Source organism: Heterodontus francisci, chromosome 2 (assembly GCF_036365525.1).
Source record: "Heterodontus francisci isolate sHetFra1 chromosome 2, sHetFra1.hap1, whole genome shotgun sequence".
NCBI classification, from domain to species: Eukaryota; Metazoa; Chordata; class Chondrichthyes; order Heterodontiformes; family Heterodontidae; genus Heterodontus; species Heterodontus francisci.
The window spans coordinates 183814662-183841915 of NC_090372.1; the positions used below are offsets into that span (position 1 = coordinate 183814662).

The 27254-nt window shown below is 42.1% G+C and overlaps 1 protein-coding gene across 4 annotated transcripts in view; it reads right to left on the minus strand.

Moving 5' to 3' along the window:
* Nucleotides 1-27254, minus strand: part of LOC137349219 (partitioning defective 3 homolog) — a 956485-nt gene that overhangs the window by 389874 nt on the left and 539357 nt on the right. For all 4 annotated transcript variants that reach the window (XM_068014722.1, XM_068014712.1, XM_068014729.1 and 1 more), the window contains exons 6-7: nucleotides 8469-8560; nucleotides 7316-7399 (exon numbers count right to left, since the gene is read on the minus strand). In XM_068014722.1, coding sequence (XP_067870823.1) covers nucleotides 7316-7399; nucleotides 8469-8560 — 176 coding nt within the window. The remainder of the gene's footprint in view (nucleotides 1-7315; nucleotides 7400-8468; nucleotides 8561-27254) is intronic.

Below are 27254 nucleotides of genomic sequence, written 5' to 3' on the forward strand. Positions count from 1 at the left end.
CAAGTGCTTTAACATGCTAATGTTCCACCAAAGTGGCAACATTACAGTATATTCCTATGCAGCATCTGACATTGAACTTAACAACATATTCTAACTGATTTTTGAGTGCATATAAAGCTGGAGATAATCATTGCAATTCTATGACTTTTGGGAAAACGGGATTTGAAATTTTTGGGTTTCATCCCAAGCTGTCAAAAAATACCACATCACCCCTTTCTATTGTACAAAACCAAACCTAAAAACACTGGACAGTTTATTGCCCATGTGAGGTATACCTTCATAACCTGCTAATGGAATTCTCAAGGGCAATTTGGGATGGACAAGAAATGCTGGCCTTGCCAGCAAAATCCATATCCTGCGCATAAATTTAAAAAATGAGTTCATCGCATAAGTAATGAACACAGGACATGAGCACACATCTCAGTTTATACTTCTGTGCAATATTTAGGCAGTGCTGCATTGTTGGAGGTGCTGTCTTTAAAAAGAGATATTAATTAAACTGAAGCCCTATTTGCTTGTTCAGGTGCAAGAACAAGATCCTACAGCACTGTTTGAAGATTAGGACTTCTCCTGGTGTTCAAACAACATTCCTTCCTCAACCACCATCAGAAACAGACCAACTAGATATGCATTTCATTTGCTGTCTGACTGCACGTCAATGTAATTCACTGGCTGTGAAGCACTTGGGAGACATCCTGAATATAAGACACTATAGAAATGCAAATTCTTACTCTTGCAATAAACACTTCTACCATTATTACTTCTTACTTGCTGAGTTTAGAGATCTATACTGTGCCCTTCCTCTCAAATTTGGAGAAAAAAGCAAACATGAGTTCAAAGTGAAGGTCTACGTGAGTTAGGGTGATATTTTTACACTAATATCTCAGCTCCTAAGATATATTCAACTACACCCATCTCTGGCAGAAAATGCACAAGATAATAATTATCTGCGAAAATGAGAAGAGATAGCATGGAGCCCGAATGAAAAAATGTAAGTAAACTTTACCTTTCAATAGTTAAATATTCATTTCATCCATCTTATTACTGAGTAATGTTGGGGAGTGTACTGAACATTTTTCAGTGAAGACCTGAACCTTCAACTCAGATAATATTTGCTATCTTGGAAAATTATTTTAAACCAGTATCACAGAACAGCTACCATTACAGCATAATTAGTGTAAACACCACCAAGTCACTTTTAACAATTCACACAAATTACCCCTACTAATGGGACTTAGCACTAGGAAATAGAAAGGATTTTTATAAAGCATTTGGAACTGAAGGAGGTGGTTCAAGCTGGGGCTTAAAAAGGTGAGACACACATATATTAGCTGACTCCAAAGTAAAATGATTCCAGTTCCTCTTCATAAATGATGACATGAGGTAAATGTGATAACAACATTGTAGCGAATAATTGCAAGTACAGATTGAAGCAATACTTGGGATGCTCCTCACAGCTGCACGCAACACAGAATTTGTACCCATCACTACCAGTTTAATCCACCTTAACATCTTATGGCGATCAACTCAGTTGTCACATGGAATTCAAAGAATCGAACTTCAGTGGAAAAGTAGGTGAAACAGCTCCTGTCACTAACACATTGGCGCAGAATTTGCAATAGTAATACCAGTGAGGTTGTAGTGCTTAGCTTATTACTGGATAAAATCTGACAACAACTTCCGGTGCCCGCATATGCACAGTAAATTGAACAATGGTTTGCCTTTAAAGAGGAGATAGCTCAGGCACAGTCAAGATACATTCCCATGAAGGGGAAAATTGATAAGGAGGAGGTATTGGATAGGCTGTCTGCACTTAAAGTTGATAATGCACCAGGACCAGATTAGATGCATCCAAGGATACTGAGGGAAGTGAGAGCGGAAATTGCAGAGGCACTGGCCATAATTTTCCAGCTTTCCTTAGACTTAGGGGTGATGCCAGAGGACTGGAGAATGACACCCTGGTTCAAAAAAGGGTGTAAGGATAAGCCCAGCAACTACAGGCCAGTCAGTTTAACCTCGGTGGGGGGGTAGCTTTGAGAAGCGATAATTCAAGATACTATTAATTGTCACTTGGCAAGTGCAGGTTAATTTAGGAAAGCCAGAATGCCAGCACGGATTTGTTAAGGGTAAATAGTGCTTAACTAACTTGGAGTTCTTTGATGAGGTAACATGAAGGGTTGATGAGGATAATGCTGTTGACGTGGCGTATGTGGATTTCCAAAAGACATTTGATAAAGTGCTCCATAACAGACATGTGAACAAAATTATAGCTCATGGAATAAAAGGGACAAAAGCAACATGGATATGAAATTGGCTGAGTGACACGAAACAGAGAGTTGTGGTTAATGGATGTTTTTCAGACTGGAGGAAGGTTTGTAGTGGAGTTCCCCAGGGATTGGTTTAGGACCCTTGCTCTTCCTGATAAATATTAATGACCTAGACCTTGGTGTACAGGGCACAATCTCAAAACTGGCAAATGATACGAAACTTGGAAGTATTGTGAACTGTGAGGAGGATAGTGTTAAACTTCAAAAGGACATAGATAGGTTAGTGGAATGGGTGGACAAGTGGCAGATGAAATTTAATGCAGAGAAGTGTGATGTGATTCATTTTGATAGGAAGAATGCGGGGAGACAATATAAAATAAAGGGTACAGTTCTAAAAGGGATGCAGGAGCAGAGGGACCTGGGTGTATATGGGAGAAAGCGGGAACAGGTTACTGAGTTTGGATGATCAGCCATGATCGTATTGAATGACAGAGCAGGCTCGAAGGGCAAATGGCCTACTCCTGCTCTGTTTTTTTTCTATTGAAGGTAGAAGGACAGGTTGAGAGAGTGGTTAATGAAGCATACAGTATCCAAGGCTTTATTAATAGGGGCATAGAGTACAAGAACAAGGAAGTTATGTTAAACTGGTATAAAACACAGGTTCGGCCTCAACTAGAGTATTGTGTCCAGTTTTGGGGGCCATTCTTTAGGAAAGAGTTGAAGACATTAGAGAGAGTACAGAAAAGATACACGAAAATGGTTCCAGAGATGAGGAAATTCAGTTACGTAGATAGATTGGAGAAGTTGGGACTGTTTTCTTTGGAGAAGAGAAACTTGAGAGGAGATTTAATAGAGGTATCCAAAATCATGAGGGGTTTGGACAGAGCAGATAGGGCTCAAGGATCGTGAACAAGAGGACACAGATTTAAAGTAATTGGCAAAAGAAGCAACAGGGACATGAGGAAAAGCTTTTTCATACAGTGAATGGTTAGGATCTGGAATACTTGAGAGTATAGTGGAGCCAGGTTCAATTGAAGCATTCAAGAGGGAATTGGATTATCATAAATTGCTCCTTGGGAGAGCCAGCGCAGACACGATGGGCCAAATGGCCTCCTTTTGTGCTGTAACAATTTTGTGATTCTCTGAGGTAAAAGCAAAAATCTGGAAGCTGCTGTCACAGATACCTTGCTCCTGCACAAGATGTGCTGTTGCAGTCTTCACAGAAGGAAACATCATAGAAATCATTGATTTGAAGTGAACTTAAACAATTACCCACTGTTCTCACTGTATAGACCAATGCAAAAGTTAAGCCTTGTTCAATAAAGAGTAACTGAGGTTTTAAAATCGGTCTATTCAGTCATAATTTCTGCTGAACAAACTCTCTAGCCCTGAACAAATAATTTTATGAATGTGGAATCTCATTGCCGAAGAAAATTAAAATGTTGCAGATTTTTAAACAAATAAAAAGAATTTGTGCTTTGCTATTTTAAGTTTCTCCCTTAACCCCACGTGTATGTCTCAATCTTTATTTTACTTACTGTACAATTATTTGAATATGGTTGATATTCCCTGATTTTAACTTCCTGCTTTGCTGTCTGAGAATTCTTCAATCTGTTTGGTTAATTAGCCTCCATGCCACTTGCCTAGTTCACAGATATCCTGTAGAAGGTGCCAATTCAAACTGACATCGGAAAAGAGGAAGTCAACACTCAAGAGCCACTAAAACTTTGTGGGCAGCTTTTCTCAAGGGCAGCAACGAGCGGCGTTCCTTCACCACTGACCGCAAAATCAGAGCCATTGTTACAAAGTTCTGGTCATGATTTTTTTGGAAGCAGATTAGCACATCTGCTACGAACATGTGCATAAATTTAATTATTGGCCAGATTAAATAGATATTTTTCAATATTTAAACAGAAGTAATTTGTGCAATTGTGCATTGTCACAGCACATGAAAACATCTGATCAATACCCAGATTGAAGTTATATGGATTTCACAAGTAATTAACTACTTACGAAATTCAATCACTGTTATATAGGCAAATGTGGCAGGTAGTTTTTGCACAGTGAGAACACCAGCAGCAAACAAATGATCAAAGAGGTTTTTTTAAAATGATGTTGGTAAGGGGACTGAGAGAACGCCATCCTCTTCAAATCGGAGTGGCAGCCACTGATGATACTATAAGAGGCCTTAGGCCGAGGCCTGGAGCTTGAGCCCAGACAGAAGATAAGCGAGGCGGGGTCACCGGGACCAGACCAGCAAGCACCAGCGAGGTGGGGGCAGGGGGGGGGAGGGGGGGGAGGGAGGGCGTTGCGTGCAAGGGAAGTGGTGTTCACATAGGTGGAGTGCTTCCCAGTGGGGGCCCTCCGTGGATCACCTATTGCCCATGGAGGAGGCCCGTCCCACCCCTAGCCCGCAGGGAGGTCGCCTTGTTTTACTGGGTGACTTCCCATGTGACAGAGTCTTGCCTCCACTGTTGGTTAAATCTTAACGGTGGCAGGAAGAGGCCCTAACACAGCCAGTAATAAGCCACTTAAAGGCCTCATTTGGCCTCTGGGCAGGAAGGCGCACTTCAGACTATCCCAGGCCCAACTAAATTCCAGTGCAACTAGAAAGCGATGGGCCATCTGCCCCCACCTCCTACTGCAAATTTATGAGCCCCCCGCCCCCCATTAAATTAAGCCCAACTTCGAGGGCTGAATTTTACCAGCCTCTTGACGCCATGTAGCAGGGGGGCCCGTAAAATTCTGCGAGGCCCGCCTCAACCTCCGACGTCGAGAAGGGCCCGCCGCATATTACTGGCGGCAGGAGTCCTTGGTGCGGCTTTCATCTAAATATTTAAATGAACGTACATAAGATGCAAATGACCTTACCTGTTGGAGGCGGCTGTCCCACGTGGTTTTACGGCTGCCGATTGCAACTAGTGCACCTTCGGAACTCCATACAGAGTTCCAAGGCGAAAAACTGGTGGGGAGGGGGGAGGAATAAAATTTTCAGGGCGGGAGGGGTGGCGCAGCAGGGAAACATATGCCTATTGGTTGTGGGGATGCTGGGAAGGGGTTGAAGGGCAAAAGTGGAGAGGTTGGAGGGGTGGGCGGGGGGAAGTTCATGCTGGCAGTAAAATACATTACAAACACAACAGACAGTAAACACACTATTGTGGGGGTTGGGAAAGGGCCTGCATGTTTTAATTTTTTATTTGAAATAAAAATGTTTCCTACAACGCTTTAAATATTTAAATTTACCTGAAGGGCTTGGAGCCCTTTAAAAATGGCACCGGCACCTACGTGGTGGCGCCAGGCGCTGTTGCCGGGGACGCGGCTTCCGCCCCCTCCATTTAAATCAGCCCCCACACAAAATATCACCGGGGCTGTGCGGCAGCACTTCTGTGTCGGGAGGCCGCTGCTTGCACAGTGTGCCGCCACGGAGCGTGCCACACTGATAAAATTCAGCCCCTAGTTTCAACAGAAACTCAGAAGAAATATTAACAATTTACTTTACTTCAATTACCAAAAAACTCTCAACCTATTTCTTAGCTTTTCAATCTAGTTTCAAGCAGCACAATTACGCATAGAAAAATGGCTTTTTAAGTGATCTGAACTTTCAGTCTGCGCAGGCCTTGCATTTTGTCAGCTGTTCATGAAGATGCACTGAATGACTTTCCTGACCTTCCTAAGTTGAAAAAAATCAGTGATGTGGCACAAGCAATTTTGAATATTCAATACTTACATTATATTAGGCTCAGGCTTTTGAGGAAGTGCACACACAACTTAATTTGTAAACAAAGCTGTGGTCTTTGGGCACTAAACATACATTTCAAGCTCTTGCGCACAATCGGAAAAGATATACTTTGCAACTGTCCACATTATTAGAATGCAAATAACATCTATTTTATTACCACTAAAAATGTACATTTGCTCAACCAGTTTTGCTCAGTCACACCAAGAAACAACCAGAGACAATTTTTTACAAATTGGAAAACCCGTCAACCAAATCCACTTCATCTAAGTCAACCTGGCACAAGATGAGATTTACTTGCTGTCTGAATATAGTATTTCAAGGTTTATTACCTGACAATTTTTCTTAGACTATAATCCCTTTCAAATTGAGATTTTTCTGCTCAGTATTTTCTTCAGGAAGTTAAAGGAAAACATATGATAAAAGTGATAATCCAGGCTATAGCGCTCTCTGCAACATTTTACCTGTTTTGGGGAAGTTGATAAGAGTTTGTTTGGATTGCAGTTTTGATATTAAAGTTATGTTTGATGATCAAGAGCTGGGAAAGACCTGGCACTAGAACTGTTAAGAAACAGGAAAGGCCACTGAGCACCATTAAATCCTATTAATAGATTCCAGCACTTCACATTCATCTTAACATGGCATCCTTCAATCACTTTTGGCATTATTTTAACCCACTTAACTTTAGTAGGCAATATTTCTAATCCTACATTTTTACACTTGACATATATTATCAAATGTACATTTCAACATCAAATACTGCTTTAATGAATGATTACAAAGATAACATTGGCTATTGTTTAAAAGGAATCATGTAGGTTAACTGGAAAAAACAATCTGGAATATCTATGTTCTCATGCCAGTTCAGATGCAGACAGTCTGTCATACAGCACTTGGAACTGCAATACTGTGCATGATCTAAAAAGTTCAAGACAAAGCACGGATGTGCTAAAATAAAATTATGAATTCATGAGGATACCAAATTTAAAGCTGCAGTGCCCGACCATTTCTTTAAAAAAATACATTGTCTAAAAACAGAGCAAGAAAGTGGAAACTGCATTATTCATGTTTGTTTTATCCTATATTCCTAATGAGTTTATAAATCGGTTTACAAACCTTTACTAAAGCATAAAAAATTCCACAAAAGAGACGTTCCATAACTTCAATAAAAAGTTATGATTTCTGGATTATGAGCACAGAACTTTCCAATTGTTTAATTTTGTAATTCCACTATTTGTTAAACACTGCAGATTTAACTAGTATAAAATAAAATTATAAAAGAAAAACAGACATGCAGAATATGTTACTTTACCTTCCACCTGTGGAACTGAAAGGCACTACATGGATTCCCAAAGGCCCTCCATCATTGGAGACTTCAACCAGCTTTAGCACGTCACTGTGAGACAATGATGAATGGCGTAACATAAAAATGTGAAGTAAACTACCCAAAATAAAAACAAAATTTTATAATATCTGGAACACTGAGTATTGCAACTTGTGTGTGGCATACTGAGTATTAGTCTGGGAGCATGAGAAAAAGGTCAGCCATCAAAAACAATAAAATTAATAAAACAACAAAGATGAATACACAGTGCACATTATCTGACAGGACTAACCTAATGCAAACTACTGAGACAATCCCTTGTGATTACATTTCCTTATTGCATTAAAACTGATCAGAAAAATTGCATCACTAGATAATTGGTCAATAATAAGCTAATCTGCTAGTAGATAAACACAAAGAAGACATATCAACACTGAATCAACTTTTAAAATGGATCCACCATTAATTCAGGCACGGCTAACAAATATTTTTTTTATTGGGGAAACTGTCCCAGGACCAAACTTATTTGCACTGCTTTCAAAAGAGCACTGAATGATTTTGATCGGGTGGTGATCTGATCAGTAAGACACTGACTGTGAAGGTGGGATTATTAACAAGCTTCAACACAAATATAAACAGAAAATGCTGCCCTACACAGTAACCGAAAAGGGAACAGAGGAACAGTTTTGGATGGAGGACCTTTATCATCATAGTTCTGATGAAGGGTCTCCATCTGAAAAATTAACAATGCTGATGGACTTGCTGTGTCTTTTCAGCATTTTCAGGATTTTTGTTTTAAGCCTGTGGAGTTTTTTTTTTAAACCAAGTTTTATTTGAGCAGTACTAAACTCATTATAACCTTTGGATATACAGTACCCACCAATTAACAGTCATTCCAATAGGAACTCTTACTTCAGTCACCAATTATTTCCCCGCTGTTTTCAACAGTATTTAATAAGTATGATTTTGCAGAAAAGGGAATGATTTTCCTGCCACTTTGGCGGTTTTTCTTCAGCGGGTTCCACTGCCCGATAATGAACTTCACTTCTTAGTACAATAGCCGTTACAAGCTGATCCTTTGTGGTCTGCCTATATCTAAAAACAGCGTGCAATAATTAATATGTTACTAATGTAAGCGTACCCGAGCGAAAAATTTGGTCCATGCTCAAGGCAAGAATCAGCACGTCCAACTGGCTCAATCCTGTTGCTCTCCTCTTCTGTTCCATCATCCTCCTATGAGAGGGAAAGAGAGATTCCAGTCACGAGAAACAATACTAATCACAGCTACACTGTACACCATACTTAGGTAATACATTTCAGTGTTTACTGCATGAGAGAGATCACCACATTGCTTCCTATATAATGCTACATTACACACAATTTAAAGCATCTCCACCTTCATGCTGAGACAAGAATTGTACTATTTTACTGTACTTTCCATTTTAAAACTCATACTGCAATAAACATACTTCTACTAATGATTTATGTAAACCTCTGATGACATCTTGTCAAGTGTAATAACATACTACTAGAAATAAGAAACAACATTTTATTGTTAATATCACCAAAAAAGGGATTTCAGTACAATCATTATGCTGATATGAGTAAGATCTTGACTGGAAACTTTCTGGGGTGCCTTTTTGCTCATAGTGAATCATGAGTTCAATATAAAAGATCACGGTTAACTCACAAACCCCTCCTTTCATTTATGGTCCACAGCTGTTTTTCCAGTACAACTTCAATAACAGCAACATGAAGCTCTGAGTAGACATTTGAACAAGGAACTAGACTGCATCAACTAACAAATGCCTTCAGTATCACTGGCATATCACAATGAACATCTTAAGATTAACAAGTCAAGACAAACTGAAACAATTCTACTTAATTTAATCATAGGATAATTGACCACACTGAGGCATTGTAACAAGTTTGTATTAACCATTCATGAAAGGAATTAATATTTGCTAACACCCTGCCATCAAATATCATGTTAAAAAGCATTCCACTTTTTGCCAAGTGGCTGTGGGAACTGCCGCTGTCGGTGTTCTTCTTTTATTGAGCTTTCAAAAGTGGTTCAGGTCAGTTTGGAGCTTGGAAGTTCACATTGTTCAACTTACAAAGAGAATTAGCCAAGTTTCAATTTCTATATAAATCTGTGGTTCTATTTCTAAACTTGAATAATTACAAAGAAGGACTGATGGATAAGAAATAGATTTGACAAGGTCAAAGCTTTGAGATGCACTGAAAATGTAAGTAATGAAATACACATAAGAATTTTAGCACAAAGCTAAGATTATAAGGCACTTAAACCCTATTGTACATGGTTCAGATGGAGTGCAAGGCTATCAGATAGAGTACCAAGCTAGGGTGGCAGCCTTTATCTCGGGAAAATGGGTAGAAAAAACAGCAACCAAACCAAGTGTGTAAATGGTCAGCTGACAATCAAATGATTGTGGACAGTGATCACAAAGATATCTGTACTCCAGGACCTTCCACTCCTGAAGGGAACTTCCAAGAAGGGCGAAATGCTTTTAAAACAAATGTAATTTCAATATTTCATACTTGCATTCTGGTTTTATATTGTGTAGGAATCATTCAGCTCTCTAACTTAGATTATGCTATCCTGGATTGTTTTTATAAATGACTTTTCTTAGCATTCTTTTAAAAACTGAGATGCAATATCTTTCAGGAAATTTTAGGGCAGGCGAGCACTGTGTTACCCAAGGGCTTGGGCATCAGTCAGCACAATAAAGAGAAGTGAAGGGTTATGAGCTTGGCACACGTCAACAGACAGTGTATTTAATAATTGAGAAGATATTAAAGCTAAGTATAAGCTGGCTATAAATTCTCTCAGCACAAAACCTCGACTATATGTCTGCACTCTGGCTCTGAACTAAACAGTTACCACTTTTCCTTCCGTGTTACACATCAGGAGAGTGAATGGAAAAAGGAAAAAAACACCCAAGCACTATTACTTCAGGGTGATGACATTTTCTTTCATGAATACTAGCATTTATTTCTATTCCATCTGTCAAGCATAAAGAATCAAGCTACCAGTATTTGGAATTTTTGGAGGTCAAGCAGCAACTTTTAAGACGCACAAATGTAAGTTTGAAATAAAATGACCCAAACAACTGCTGATGTGACCGTTATCTAGGCTTTTCGAACAAATATTACAAAAGTAATCACAGTCCTTCACTGTGCACCTAGTTAAAAATAAGGATTTAAACAAATCACTTCACTCACTGTCTGAAAGATAAGGCAGCCTGCAAGCGAGTCACTCATTCGTGCCAGACATACTTTGATAATGCGTTTGTCATGATACTTAAATATTTATGTGCTGACACAAACAATGTTGCTGACAGTATTTCACAGATTGACATAAAGGTTTGTGCTAATGTGGGAACTCAGATGAAGCTTCAGTCCAAGCAGTCACGTCACTTTTTTTCATGCTTATAAAACTATCATATTTTTTTTTTATTTCCAAAATATACTTTATTCATAAAAATCTGTAAAAATTACATTCCCAAACAGTTTAAAACAGCATCAAGTCAAAAAATACAAACAGTGCAAAGATGATCAGTTTCCTTCAATACAATCATGAGTTGCCTCACAACCCTTCCATTTCATTGTCATGCCATATACATTTTTACATTTACAGCACACAAAATTTTCCAGATACAGTTCGAGGGGTTTCCCATGGATCCAGCCCCTCAGTTCAGCTTGGTGGGGGGACCTTACACTGTGTCTTTCCCCATTGAGCCTTTGCTGCGGCTGCCCCAAGCTTTAGTGCGTCCCTCAGCACGTAGTCCTGGACCTTGGAATGTGCCAGTCTGCAATAAAACTATCATATTGGAAACCCTGAACTCGCAAACTTTTTAATGATTAAAAAAAACTTCCTTCCTTTAGAGGCTTATCACCCTGTTCAGCACACAAATTTGTAATACTACCCCCTTCCTTCCATTTAAAGATAGTGAGAACATGTTACAATTTTACAGAGAATTTACTGGATATTTTATAAATTCAGCTCGAAATATACCTGTAAAAAATGCTTTTAAGGTTGTGGCTAAAAAGAAAAAGTATGCAGATCAAATTATTCTTCTGGGTACAAACAGCAGCCTGACTTACAGCAAAAGCTGAAGTGTATTTGGAATTTTCACTTGAAAACTGCTGGGCCACGAATGTATTTGTGATACCAAGCTCAGATCTGCTGAAAACAATATGCAGAACAAGGTTACATTGTTAACTGCACCTTAATGAGTATTGCACTGTACCCACTAAGGACAGTTCAATGCACATCTGTTTGCACATACACAAAGTATTCCACTTTGAGCCAGTTCATTTTGTAGCTTGGCTGGGGTGGCCCCTCGAACTGTATCGTTAATATTCTCAATTGCTGTAAATGTAAAACTGTAATTGACATGACAATTGTGAAACAGAAGGGTTGGGAAGAAACTCATGACATTATTGAAAGAAACTGATCTCTTTTGCAATGTTTGTATTTTTTGGTGCTGTTTGGAAACTGTTTGGCAATGTAATTTTTACAGATTTTTATGAATAAAGTATATTTTGGGAAAAAAAAAATTTTGTAGCTTGGCTGGTGGTGAGAAGGGCCCTCCCCGTCAGATCCTTTTTGCACGCCCGAAGACTCGCCCCCTCCGCGCAATGCACCCGTAGTGGCTGTGGTGGGGAAGAGACGGTTGCCCACCTCCTTCTGGAATGTGTCTTTGCAAAGCAGGTGTGGAAAGAGATGCAGTGGTTTTTGTCGAGGTTCATCCCAAGCAGCTCAGTAACACAGGAGTCTGTGCTCTTACGGGCTGTTCCCAGGGACGCACACCGAGACAAACATCAACTGCTGCTGGAGGACGATCAATTCAGTGACAGATGCCCTTTGGTCCGCCCGAAACTTGCTGGTCTTCCAGCGCCAAGAGTTGTCCACGACCGAATGTTGCAGACTGGCACATTCCAAGGTCCAGGACTACGTGCTGAGAGACGCACTAAAGCTTGGGGCAGCTGCAGCAAAGGCTCAATGGGGAAAGACCACAGTGTAAGGTCCCCCCACCAAGCTGAACGGAGGGGCTGGATCCATGGGAAACCCCTCGAACTGTATCGGAAAAATTTTCATTTGCTGTAAAATGTAAAAATGTTTATGGCATGACAAATGAAATGGAAGGGTTGTGAGGCAACTCATGATTGTATTGAAGGAAACTGATCACCCTTGCAATGTTTGTATTTTTTGGTGCTGTTTGATAATTTTTTTTTTTACAGATTTTTATGAATAAAGTATATTTTGGAAATAAAAATAAATAAATAAAAATTTCTACATTAGGTGCATAGACCCCCAGTACGCAAACTCCAAGTGTCACGACATGCTGAGGTTCCATCTGTCCCCAGTGTCGCAAAGGATGGGTCTGGTCACATTGCCACGGAACGCTCCGTGCTGTATCACCTATCCTTCATGGAAAAGTTTCTACAGAAAAACATCTTTGACCACCAATCCATCAGGCAGTGGTCTGCATGGAATGTCCACAAGGCCCTACGGGAAAAGGAGATGGTGGATCCGGTTGGATGGTTCCCTGAGCAGACTGCCTAAGTCATTTGGCGGAATGCCTCATCACCAGAACTTTCAAACAAGCACCAAGATATAGCTTGGCTGGTGGTGAGAAGAGCCCTCCCCGTCAGATCCTTCCTGCACGACCAGAATCTCACACCCTTTGCACAATGCTCTCGAGATGGCTGTGGTGGGGAACAGACGGTTGCCCGCCTCTTTCTGGAATGTGTCTTTGCAAAGCAGGTACGGAAAGAGATGCAGTGGTTTTTGTCGAGATTCATCCCAAGCAGCTCAGTAACACAGGAGTCTGTGCTCTACGGGCTGTTCCCAGGGACGCACACCAAGACAAACATCAACTGCTGCTGGAGGACTATCAATTTGGTTAAAGACGCCCTTTGGTCTGCCCGAAACTTGCTGGTCTTCCAGCGCAAAGAGTTGTCCACGACCGAATGTTGCAGACTGGCACATTCCAAGGTCCAGGGCTGCGTACTAAGGGACACACTAAAGCTTGGGGCAGCCGCAGCAAAGGCTAAATGGGGAAAGACCACTGTGTAAGGTCCCCCCCACCAAGGTGAACTGAGGGGCTGGATCCATGGAAAACCCCTCGAACTGTAGCCAGAAAATATTTGTTTGCTGTAAAATGTACATGGCAAGTAAAATGAAATGGAAGGGTTGTGAGGCAATGCACCCCTGTATTGAAGGAAACTGATCTCCTTTGCTGACTTTGTATTGTTTGACTTGGTGCTGTTTGGAACTGTTTTGTAATGTTTTTTTTTACAGATTTTTATGAATAAAGTATATTTTGGAAATTTAAAAAAAAAATTTCTACATTAGTAGAGCACAGGCAGTAATGTCCATCATACAACAACAACTTCCATTTATATAGTGCCTTTAAAGTAGTAAAATGTCCCAAGGTACTTCACAGGACCATTATCGAACCAAATTTGATACCCAGTCAGATAAGGCGATATTAGGATAGGTGATCAAAGGTTTGATAAAAGAGGTAGATTTTAAGGAGCATCTTAATGGGGAAGAGAAAGGCAGAGGGGCATAGAGGTTTAAGAAGGGAACTCCAGCGTTTAGTGCCTAGGCAGCTGAAAGCATGGCCATCAATGATGCAGCAATGAAAACCAGAGGTGGACTTCCAAAACATATCTTCCTACGAAGCCTATATTATACTGCACGCAGTGTGAACACCAACAAGTGAGAGTTTACCTTCCAGAGGTGGTCTGGTACCACCATCCTCCCCATCACCATGGGACAAACAAAAAAGCTCTTAAAAGCAAGGCCGCAATGAATATGAAGAAGAATAGGGAAAATGAGTAAATTATCTCAATCAGAGAACACTGTGGAAAACAAATGTGGAAACAAATCACACTTGGGACCAGATGGGGCTATGGGTTAAAACAATGCTCTTTCACTACTGGGATCTTGGTTCAAATACAGTCCAGACTGACAGGATGGAATGCTGTTCCAAGTGGGCATAGATCCACAACATAAAAACTTCCCACAGTCCAGCACTATTTGGCACTAAATTTACAGTTTCAAGTACAAGAAATGTAAATGTCATACTGAAGTATTGGCTGGTATTTTCCTGAGGTGTTATTCATGTTGTTGAAACAGAGGAAGCTCTACTCTGAACCTAAGCAGCAATAGATGATGATGTGTGCAAAAGAAGAAAAATGTTCCGTCGTATTTTCACTGACATATCTCAAATTGATGAGCACAAAAATTCACACATAAAAGAAAAATTGGAATTAAACCACACTTTTCTACTTCTTTTTCTACTTTTTTAACCCACCAGTATTTAGTTCTTGCTTCGGTGCACTGGAAGGAGCTATTTGGTGAGTACCTGGTAAACTATTCTGCTTATAATAAATAGTTTGTAAAGTTTAAGTATGGCAGGGCAGCTCTGCTGAGTGGAATGTACAACTTGTGGCATTTGGGAAGTCATGGACACACCATGTGTCCAAGACAGACACATCTGCAGGAAGTGTTACCGGCTGCAGAAGCTTGAGCTCCAGGTTTCGGAACTCGAGCGGCGGCTGGAGTCACTGTTGTGCATAAGCGAGGCAGTGGACTAAGTGGATAGCACCTTTCGGGAGGTAGTCACATCGCAGGTTAAAAGCATGCAGGCAGATAGGGAATGTATGACCACCAGGCAGTATAAGAGAACCAGGCAGGTAGTGTAGGAGTCCCTGATATGATCTCACTCGCTAATCGGTTTTCCATTTTGGATACTGGTGAGGGTGATGGCTCCTCAGAAGAGTGCAGTCAGAGGCAGGTTTGTGGCACCACAGTTGGCTCAGCTGCACAGGAGGGGAGGAAGAAGAGTGGAATAGCAATAGTGATAAGGGATTCGTTAGGGAACAGATAGGTGTTTCTGCGGCAGGAAACGTGACTCCAAGATGGTTGCTGCCTCCCTGGTGCCAGGGTCAAGGATGTCACAGAGCGGCTGCAGGACATGCTTCTGGGGGAGGGTGAACAGCCAAAGGCTGTGGTCCACCTTGGTACCAATGACATAGGTAAGAAGTGGGATGAGGTCCTGAAAGCAGATTTTTGGGAACCAGGAAGGAGATTAAAAAGCAGGTCCTCAAAAGCAGTAATCTCAGGATTGCTCCCAGTCTCATGTGCAAGTGAGCATAGGAATAGGAGAATTGGATGACTGAACACATGGCTGGAGAACTGGTGTAGGAGGGAGGGTATCAGATTTCTGAGACATTGGGACCGATTCTGGGGCAGATGGGACCTGTACAAGATGGACGGGTTGCATCTTAGCAGAACTGGGACGAATATCCTCACAGGGAGATTTGCTAGTGCTGTTGGGGAGGGTTTAAACTAAATTGTCAGGGGATAGGAACCTGAGAGGGAGCTCAGATTGGACGGAAGCAAAACTAATAACTTGTCAGGGGTGTGGGAACCAGGAGCTTGAATCAGGGTTAATGTGCATGTATGTGAATGCACGGAGTGTCATTAATAAGACTAGTGAGGTACAGGTGCAGATTGCTATGTGGAAATATTGTGAGAAATAACAGAGACCTGGCTCAAAGAAGGGCAGGACTGGCAATTAAATATTCCTGGACACAAGGTGTTCAGGAAATATAGCAAAGGGAAAAAAAGGGGAGGGGTGGCAGTATTGATTAAAGAGAGCATTGCAGTGCTGGAGAAAAAGGATGTCCCAGAGAAGTTGAGGGGAGAATCAAATTGGCTAGAGCAAAGGAACAAAAAAGGTGTGGTTACATTGCTCGATGTTGTCAATTGGCCACCAGCTAGTGGGAAGGATGTGGAGGAACAAATTTGCAAGGAAATTACAGAGGGCTGCAAAAATTATAGGGTAGTTATAATGGGGGACTTTAATTACCCAAACATAGATTGGGACAACAGTTGTGAAAAGGGCAGTGAGGGGCAAGAGTTCCCAGAGTGTGTTCTGGAGAATTTTCTACAACAGTATGTTGCTGGTCCAACGAGAAGGGAGGCACTGCTAGACCTGGTTCTTGGGAATGAGGTAGGCCAAGTCAATCAAGTATCAGTTGGAGAGCATTTTGGGGATAGTGATAGAAACATAGAAAATAGAAGCAGGAGTAGGCCATTCAGCCCTTCGAGCTTGCTCCGCCATTCATTATGATCATGGCTGATCATCCAAATCAGCAACCTGTTCCCGTTTTCACCCCAAACCCTTTGATCCCTTTAGACTCAAGAGCTATATCTATGATCATTGTATAATAAGGCTGAGGCTGACTATGGAAAAGGACAAAGAGCAATCCAGGCAAGAATAATTAACTGGGGGAAGGCCAACTTCAATGGGGTAAGAATGGAGCTGGGGCGGATCAATTGGAGTCAAAAGCTGGCAGGGAAACCGGTACATGAACAATGCGCAATCTTCAAAGAAGAGATAGTTCAGGCACAGTTAAAGTATGTTCCCTTGAAGGGGAAAAGTAGAGCAAACAAATCCAGAGCTCCCTAGATGGCAAAAAACGTAGAGAATAAGGTAAAGAAGAAAATGTGTGCTATGACAGATGCCTGATACTATTGAGAACCAGGCTGAATATAGAAGGTCCAGAGGGGAAGTGAAAAAGCAAATGAGAAGCAAAGTCAGAGCATGAAAAGAGACTGGCAGCTAGCATTAATGGAAATACCAAAGTCTTCTATAGGCATATAAATACTAAAAGGATGGTAAAAGGAGGACTGGGGCCAATTAGGGACCAGAAAGGGGATTTACACATGGAGGCAGAGGGCATAGTTGAGGTATTAAATGAATACTTTGCATCTGGGCGGCACAGTGGCGCAGTGGTTAGCACTGCAGCCTCACAGCTCCAGCGACCCGGGTTCAATTCTGGGTACTGCCTGTGTGGAGTTTGCAAGTTCTCCCTGTGTTTGTGTGGGTTTCCTCCGGGTGCTCCGGTTTCCTCCCATAGCCAAAAGACTTGCAGGTTGATAGGTAAATTGGCCATTATAAATTGCCCCTAGTATAGGTAGGTGGTAGGGGAATATAGGGACAGGTGAGGATGTGGTAGGAATATAGGATTAGTATAAATGGGTGGTTAATGGTCGGCACAGACTCAGTGGGCCGAAGGGCCTGTTTCAGTGCTGTATCTCTAAATAAAATAAAAATCTGTCTTTACCAAGGAAGGTGCAGAAACCCAGGCTGCGTTGAAAGAGGAGGTAAGTCAGATACTAGAAGGATTTAAAATTGATAAAGAGGAAGTATTAGATAGGCTGTCTGCACTTAAAGTGGATAAATCACCAGGACCAGATGAGATGCATCCAAGGATACTGAGGGAAGTGAGGGTGGAAATCGCAGAGGCACATGCCATAATTTCTCAGTCTTCCTTAGACTCGGGGGTAGTGCCAGAGGACTGGAGAATTGCAAACATTACAACCTTGTTCAAAAAATGGTGTAAAGATAAGCCCAGATATTACACGCCAGCCAGTTTAACTTCGGTGGTGGGAAAAAGTCTAGAAAAAATAATTCAGGACAAAACCAATAGTCACATGGACAAATGCAAGTTAATTAAAGAAAGCCAGATTGGATTTCTTAAGGGGAAATCATGTTTAACTAACTTGGTGGAGCTTTTTGAGAAGATAACAGAGAGGGTTGATGAGTGCAATGCTGTTGATGATGTGTACATGGACTTTCAAAAGGCATTTGATACAGTGCCACACAACAGACTTGTGCGCAAACTTGTAGTGGTTAATGGAGGTTTTTCGGGCTGGAAGAAGGTTTGTAATGAAGTTCCCCATGGATCAGTGTTGGGACCCTTGCTTTTCCTGATATATATTAATGATACAAAATTTGGAAGCATTGTGAACTGTGAGGAGGATAGTGTAGAACTTCAAAAGGACATATTCAATTTGGAGGACAGGTGGCAGATGAGGTTTTGGTAGGAAGAACGTGGAGAGACAACATCGAATAGAGGGTACAATTCTAAAGGGGGTGCAGGAGCAGAGGGACTTGGGTGCATATGTGCATATGTCATTGAACAAATTGAGAGAGTGGTTAATAAAGCATACAGTGTCCTGGGCTTTATTAATAGGGGCATAGAATATAAGAGCAAGGAAGTTATGTTGAACTTGTATAAGACTCTAGTTCGGCCTCAGCTGCAGTACTGCGTCCAATTCTGGGTGCCACATTTTAAGAAAGACGTGAGGTCATTGGAGAGAGTACAGAAAAGATTCACGAGAATGACATTTCTCATCCCTGGAACCAGTTATGAAGATAGATTGGGGAAGTTAGGACTGTTTTCCTTGGAGAAGAGAAGGCTGAGAGGTGATTTGATAAAGGGGTTCAAAATCATGAGAGGTCTGGACAGAGAAGATATAGAGAAATTGTTCCCACTCATGAAAGGATCAAGAACGAGAGGGCACAGATTTAAAGTATTTGGTCAGGGAAGCAAAAGTGACATGAGGAAAAACCTTTTCATGCAGCAAGTGGTTAAGGTCTGGAATGTGCTGCCTGAGAACATGGGGCAGGCAGGTTCAATTGAAGCATTCAAAAGAGAATGAGACAGTTATATGAAAAGGAAGACTGTGTAGGGTTATGGGTAGAAGGCGGGGGAATGGAACTGAGGGAATTGCTCTTTCGGAGAGCCAGTGCAGATACAATGGGCTGAATGGGATCCTTCTGCACTGTAACGATTCTGTGATTTGATAAACAGAAAGTAAGCAGAAATTCAGAACCATTTTCTCAATTGAGCTAAATAAAATTAGAGTTTTAGCTACATCTGAAAGAACTGCCAACTTACAGAATAAGTAACAATATTCTGGTCACATCTGTGAGGCAGAAAGAACAGGGAAGCGTGACTACAGAAGGTAGCTTTGATACAGATCTAGCACTGCCACAAATACTCATGGGTGAAACAGCTGCCTGTCGTTCTGACCTTGGCATGATCTTATTGTTTTCTCATCTTTGCAAGTGTAATGGCATTTTACAAGTCACCGCCAATGCCTGTACGCAATGCTATTTTGAGAGTTGCTGGAAGAGCATAACAAAATTAAATGTTAGTGGTCTCTCTGCAGGGTAGGGTCTGTCTTATTGTGACAGTTTTACAACTGTTATCTCAGTGCTGTTGATTTGCCTACTGCCTAATGGACTACCCTCTGCAACAGCTGATTTATCTCGTCTCCTCTAGGGAAGAGGTGCTACTCACCAAACTGTCACGCATCTGCAATAAGTTCCAATTTACAGATGCACTGAATTTCATGAGCTCTGAAATGGAAGTTTATATTGATCCAAATACTTATTCCAATTATGAAAAATTCATGCCCATGTTACCTTGCAGCACTAACATTGACATTAGCTCCAAACTGGCAATGTACTGCAAAGTAAATGAAGTAGAGCTGCTGTCAACGGAGATGCCAAAATCTACCTAAAAAGGTAGCCTTTGCCAACACCTCCAGGGACTGCAACACCTCAGCAACCTGCCTCCAGAAGCAGATGTTGTTGTTTATTTCTTATCAACAGACAGTGTGAAGATTCTGCCTGCCAGCGTTCTCCAGTGATGCAGTTTACCAATTGCTGCCTATGGTTCCACCCTGCCATTGGAGAAAACATCCACTTATATGCAAGTTTCCTTTCAAAGTTGCTGGTACTGTGGAATCCCAATAGAAACAAGATAAACTCTGCAACAGAAACTTGCCTATATTTCTCAACAAAAATGTGCATTTATATAACACTTCCAATATAGCAAAACATCCCAATGTACTTCACAGGAACTTTATCAAACAAAATTTGACATAGGGCCACATAAGGAGGTATTAGGGCAGATCATCAACAGCTTGGACAAAGAGGTAGATTTTAAGGTGGTCAAAGGAGGAGAGATGATGAGGTGAAGAGGTTTAGGGAGGGAATTTCAGAGCTTAGGGCCTAGGTGGCTACCAATGATGGAATGAAGTGATTGAGGAATTTGCAAGAGGCCAGAGCTGAAGGAACGCAGATAAGGAGAACACAGAGCTATCTGGAGAAACAGAACGCATGCTATATAAAGTTCTGTATTATTAGAAAAAGATGGAGAATTTGCATTTCTTTAGCACCATTTTAAATAATCTTACAACCAATTAATTACTTTTGAAGTACAATTACCATCGTTATGTAGATAAATGCTACAATCAATTGTACACAACATAATGGCAAGTACAGCATTGAAGATGAATTATAAAATGATATATTTTTGGTGCTGTTGGGAGAAGGCGGAATGTGGTCAGGTGGTTCTTCAAGTGGTGTCATGGCATCTTTTAGATCATTTCATCAGGCAGACCAGGCTTTGATTCAAGGTAGTGCAACAACGCAGCACTCCCCAAGTTCTACACTGAAGCGACAACCGAGATAAATGCTCAAGTCCTGGACTGCTTCCAACCAGGAATAAACAGGCATTGATGCTGACAAGCTACTTTGAGTATCATCATATCACACAATATTAATTGGCCTATTTTTCAGCATAATTTAATCAGTCCTTCAGCATTAACAAACTGAAATCTCAATGGTTATCCCTTTCTGACAGATTTTTTATTTTGACCCCTTTGAGAATTTGTTTTGGAGAAAATGTTTCCATCTCAGTTAAAAACTGCAGTTTTATTGAAGTGATTCTCAACAATGTACCAAAGTATAGCTACAAACCTTGAACACAGCAAATATATATTTTGGTTCAATTAACAGTGGGAACAAGATGCAATGTTATTAGATTCCTGGATCTGTTAAAAAAAAAATCAGCCACTGCAGTCCTTGAAGCCTCAACCAATTTAAAACGAAATATTCCCAAGAAGTGTAAAATAGGAATGAAACCGGACAGACCACCTGGCATCGACCTAGGCACCGGAAACGACAACGGCAAACCCAGCCCTGTCGACCCTGCAAAGTCCTCCTTATTAACATCTGGGGGCTTGTGCCAAAGTTAGGAGAGCTGTCCCACAGACTAGTCAAGCAACAGCCTGACATAGTCATACTCACGGAATCATACCTGACAGACAATGTCCCAGACACTGCCATCACCATCCCCGGGTATGTCCTGTCACACCGCCAGGACAGACCCACCAGAGGTGGTGGCACAGTGGTATACAGTCGGGAAGGAGTTGCCCTGAGAGTCCTCAACATCGACTCCAGACCCCATGAAGTCTCATGGCATCAGGTCAAACATGGGCAAGGTAACCTCCTACTGATTACCACCTACCGCCCTCCCTCAGCTGATGACTCAGTACTCCTCCATGTTGAACACCACTTGAAGGAAGCACTGAGGGTGACAAGGGCACAAAATGTACTCTGGGTGGGGGACTTCAATGTCCATCACCAAGAGTGGCTCGGTAACACCACTACTGACCGAGCTGGCTGAGTCCTAAAGGACATAGCTGCTAGACTGGGTCTGCGGCAGGTGGTGAGGGAACCAACACAAGGGAAAAACATACTTGACCTCGTCCTTACCAATCTGCCTGCCGCAGATGCTTCTGTCCATGACTGTATTGGTAGGAGTGACCACCGCACAGTCCTTGTGGAGACGAAGTCAAGCCTTCACATTGAGGATGCCATCCATCGTGTTGTGTGGCACTACCACTGTGCTAAATGGGATAGATTTCGAACAGATCTAGCAATGCAAAACTGGGCATCCATGATGCGCTATGGGCCATCAGCAGCAGCAGCAGAATTGTACTCAACCACAATCTGTAACCTCATGGCCCAGCATATTCCCCACTCTACCATTACCATTAAGCCAGGAGACCAACCCTGGTTCAATGAAGAGTGCAGGAGGGCATGCCAGGAGCAGCACCAGGCATACCTCAAAATGAGGTGTCAACCTGGTGAAGCTACAACACAGGACTATCTGCGTGCCAAACTGCGTAAGCAGCATGCGACAGACAGAGCTAAGCGATCCCATAACCAACGGATCAGATCTAAGCTCTGCAGTCCTGCTACATCCAGCCATGAATTGTGGTGGACAATTAAACAACTAACTGGAGGAGGTGGCCCCACAAATATCCCCATCCTCAAATGATGGGGGAGCCCAGCACATCAGTGCGAAAGATAAGGCTGAAGCATTTGCAACAATCTTCAGCCAGAAGTGCCAAGTTGATGATCCATCTCGGCCTCCTCCTGAAGTTCCCAGCATCACAGATGCCAGACTTCAGCCAATTCGATTCACTCCGCGTGATATCAAGAAACGATTGAAGGCACTGGATACTGCAAAAGCTATGGGCCCTGACAATATTCCGGCAATAGTACTGAAGACCTGTGCTCCAGAACTTGCTGCGCCACTAGCCAAGCTGTTCCAGTACAGCTACAACACTGGCATCTACCCTGCAATGTGGAAAATTGCCCAGGTGTGTCCTGTACACAAAAAGCAGGACAAGTCCAACCCGGCCAATTACCGCTCCATCAGCCTACTCTCAATCATCAGTAAAGTGATGGACGGTGTCATCAACAGTGCCATCAAGCGGCACTTGCTTCGCAATAACCTGCTCAGTGACGCTCAGTTTGGGTTCCACCAGGGCCACTCAGCTCCTGACCTCATTACAGCCTTGGTTCAAACATGGACAAAAGAGCTGAACTCAAGAGGTGAGGTGAGAGTGACTGCCCTTAACGTCAAGGCAGCATTTGACCGAGTACGGCATCAAGGAGCCCTGGCAAAACTGTCAATGGGAATCAGGGGGAAAACCCTCCGCTGGCTGGAGTCATAGCTAGTGCAAAGGAAGATGGTTGTGGTTGTTGGAGGTCAATCATCTGAGCTCCAGGACATCACTGCAGGAGTTCCTCAGGGTAGTGTCCTGGACCCAACCATCTTCAGCTGCTTCATCAATGACCTTCCTTCAATCATAAGGTCAGAAGTGGGGATGTTCGCTGATGATTGCACAATGCTCAGCACCATTCCTGTCTCCTCAGATACTGAAGCAGTCCATGTAGAAATGCAGCAAGACCTGGACAATATCCAGGCTTGGGCTGATAAGTGGCAAGTAACATTAGCGCCACACAAGTGCCAGGCAATGACCATCTCCAACAAGAGAGAATCTAACCATCTCCCCTTGACATTCAACAGCATTACCATTGCTGAATCCCCCAAAATCAACATCCTGGGGGCTACCATTGACCAGAAACTGAACTGGAGTAGCCATACAAATATCGTGGCTACAACAGCAGCTCAGAGGCTAGGAATCCTGAGGCGAGTAACTCACCTCCTGACTCCCCAAAGCCTATCCACCATCTACAAGGCACAAATTAGGAGTGTGATGGAATACTCTCCACTTGCCTGGATGGGCGCAGCTCCAACAACACTCAAGAAGCTTGACACCATCCAGGACAAAGCAGCCCCGCTTGATTGGCACCCCAACTACAAACATTCACTCCCTCCACCACCGACGCACAGTGGCAGCAGTGTGTACCATCTACAAGATGCACTGCAGCAATGCACCAAGGCTCCTTCGACAGCACCTTCCAAACCTGCGACCTCTACCAACTAGAAGGACAAGGGCAGCAAATGCATGGGAACACCACCACCTGCATGTTCCCCTCCAAGCCACACACCATCCTGACTTGGATCTATTTCGCCATTCCTTCACTGTCGCTGGGTCAAAACCCTGGAACTCCCTTCCTAACAGCACTGTGGGTATACCTACCCCAAATGGACTGCAGCGGTTCAAGAAGGCAGCTCACCACCACCTTCTGATGGGCAATAAATGCTGGCCTAGCCAGCGACGCCCACATCCCTGAATGATTTTTTTTAAAAAGTTAAATTCCGTTAATAGTTTAGAGCACTGAGGAAGCTTGTGTTCCAATGGGCCAATTGGAATCATTCACATGACACATTCTCAATTTTGACCAGGTTATTAGGGAGGCTATAAACTTGAGAAACTATCTCATCGACAGTGTGCTAGAACAACTTCCAGTGGTCAGCTACAAGGGAGCAATGGCAGAGCCTGGGCACAGACCACTTGCTTCTACCCTCAGCCAGGAAATGTCTGTGTCATAGATGCACCTTAAAGTAGAGGGGAAAAAATGAAATTTTTTTGTAGAGCATACAGCTGCTTTTACATTGCACATTTTTTACAGGTCTTCCAGAGCATCAGCAATTTTAATCCCACCATCTTTACATTTAGTTTTCGCAAGACTCTAGTTTGTTAACGTGGCAGCATGAACTCAGGTCTCATCCAGTATAAAAACTGTTTGAACAAGCAGATGCCACTTTGACCACAGAGGAAGATCAAACAATCAGAGACTCGTATGACACAGAAGGAAGGCATTTGGCCCATTTTGCCTAAGCCGGATCTTTGAAAGAGCTATCCAATCAATCCCAAACCCCTGCTCTTTGCCTATTGCCCAACAATTTGTTTCTCTTCAAGAATTTATCCATTCCCTTTTGAATGTTACTACTAAATCTGCTTCCACCACCCTTTCAGGCAGTGCATTCCAAATCATAACTTGCTGCACAAAATAAAAACACTTCATCTCCCCTCTGGTTCTCAGATAGGCAACAAACCTTTACAGCAAGAGATAAAGAGATACTGAAATGAATTAATCACCAATGTTTAGTTTGCAGTTCATATTGTCGAAAGTCACCTGCTACGCACGGGAATCACTGAAACTGAAGAGAAGCAAAATGCTTCGCTCTGCCACCAATATATCTTAAAGCACCAAGTGTCAGTGTCCTTAGAATATTCAGCTGTGTTAGAGCTGGCTAAAGCTCTTAGAATACCTCCGTATCATAAGCTATAAAAGTTAATTCACTGTGATTAACTGCAAAGTTAAAACTGTGATAGATCAAAAAGCAATCTGCTGTAAATAATAGCATTCACTGATGGTGATGATGTTTACTGGCTAGGCAAGTTTTGCACTACAAGCTAAATCAAAACATAAAGGTTAATGAACTGTAATGTATAGTCTCCGAAAGATAATTAAAAAACAAAGTGAAATATTTGAAGGCGTTTACTCTCCTCACGCTGCAAACGTTTACTCTCCTCATGGTGCAAACATTCTTCATTTCGCTCTAAAAAGATTATTCAGGCAAAAAAGAAATTACAACATAGCAAATTTGGAAAAACTTAAAACTGTGTTCTTTTAATGGTTGAACTGCCATCTCCACCCAACTTCCTCAATCACTGGGAAGATAACTTTAAAGCAGTAACATCCCCACACCATGGTTCAGCCAACAGGAAATTTATTTCCTTACAGGGGAACTGGTCTTGCTGGTTTGCTTCTTCCTTGAGACAGGGCAATCTAACAAACAGTATTAAAGTGTTACAATAAACTGCTCAGCTGAAAACTCAAACAACAAATAATGAGAATCTGAATGTCAAAGCCAAGAATTTAGAGCAGTATTTAGGTTGGAAACTGCAGCAAGCTTGAAATTCAAGTAACTTTTCAAAGTACATTACTAGTATAGAACTTCTGAAAGTTTATTTATATATATATATATATATATATATATATATATATAAATAAAAAAATACAGAGCAAAACTTCAGTTCAGGACATATTTTCTTCGATTTTGTTTCTTTCCCAGAGGCTGTCACAGAATGAATCTTAGGCACACTTCTCAGGTAAGGATGGTAAATTTCCTCCCCTGAAGGACATTAGTGAACCGGATAGGTTTTTACCGAGACTAGCATTCTATTTCATCAATTAACTAAATGTAAATTCTACAAGCTGCCATGGTGGGATTTGAATTCGTGTTCCAGATCATTAGCGCAGGCCTCTGGATTACTAGTCCTGTAACATTACCACTATGCTACCATCGTCTGGCATACTTAATTAAACCCATCCCAGAAAAATGGATTAGGGCTATGTTGGCATAGCCTCATATTATCTGCTTGACCTCTGTCATCATCCAATTGAAAAGCTCACATGAAGACAGGGCAACTGGATTCACAGCATAGGTTATGATTTTGAACAACGGAAGCTGCCTTTTAAATTGCTGACATTATGGTCTGGATACTCCCCTCATTGACAAGACAGACATTCCATCCAACAGCCTATCTCCAGCCAGTAACTTTAGGGGTGGGGGGGGGGGGCTTACTTACAGTACCCTGGCCTCACCATCACCTTTCTTGCGGTGATCTGTGGGATTGGTGAAGATGTAGCAAGTGGCATTGTGAATGGTACTGACACTGTGCAGCAAGCACCCCCATTTCTGACCTCATAATAGAGGGAAGATCATTGATGAAGCAGCTGAAGGCAAGGATACTACCGAGGAACTCCTGCAGTGATGTCCTGGGGCTTCGATGATTGGCCTCCAACAACGACAACCATATTCTTTTGTGCTAGTTACAACTCCAACCAGTGTAGAGTTTTCTCTCTGATTCCCACTGACTTCAAGTTGCCAAGGCCACCTCCTTTAGCATTTACATAAAACAACTGTTGAAAGGTGGAGGTGGTGGTTGTGGGGGGTGGAATAAAGGGGTGAAGGGAAACGATGGCTTCATACTGGGACTGGAGGAGGAAATGTGAGATAAGTGCAGGGTTGCAGCAGGAAACTGATTCTCCCCCAATTTCCCTCTGCTAACCTGTTTGAATTGCGATGCAGTCATGGAGAAAATACAGGACTATGTCTTCTGCTATCCATCCAACATCCATGCTTTGGTGTATCACAAGATTCGTTCCTTGACATCTTTTATTTGTGAGCCTTAGTGCTATTATCTGACAGCAAGGAGCCACTTATTCCAAGTTGACAACCAGTTCTACCTCGCCATCTCCTCTACACGCCTGATAGAGTTGCCACAGTCAACAAATGATTATCGACATTAAGGCCTGGATAAGCCAAAATTGCTTCCAGTTTAATATAAGCAACACAAATCCAACCTCTTCAGCTTCTTCAATCACTTATGCACCTCTGGTCTCAATTCCATCTCTATCTGCTGCTGCCACCCTAGTCTTCAAACAGAATTGCAGAAGCTTGATCTCAA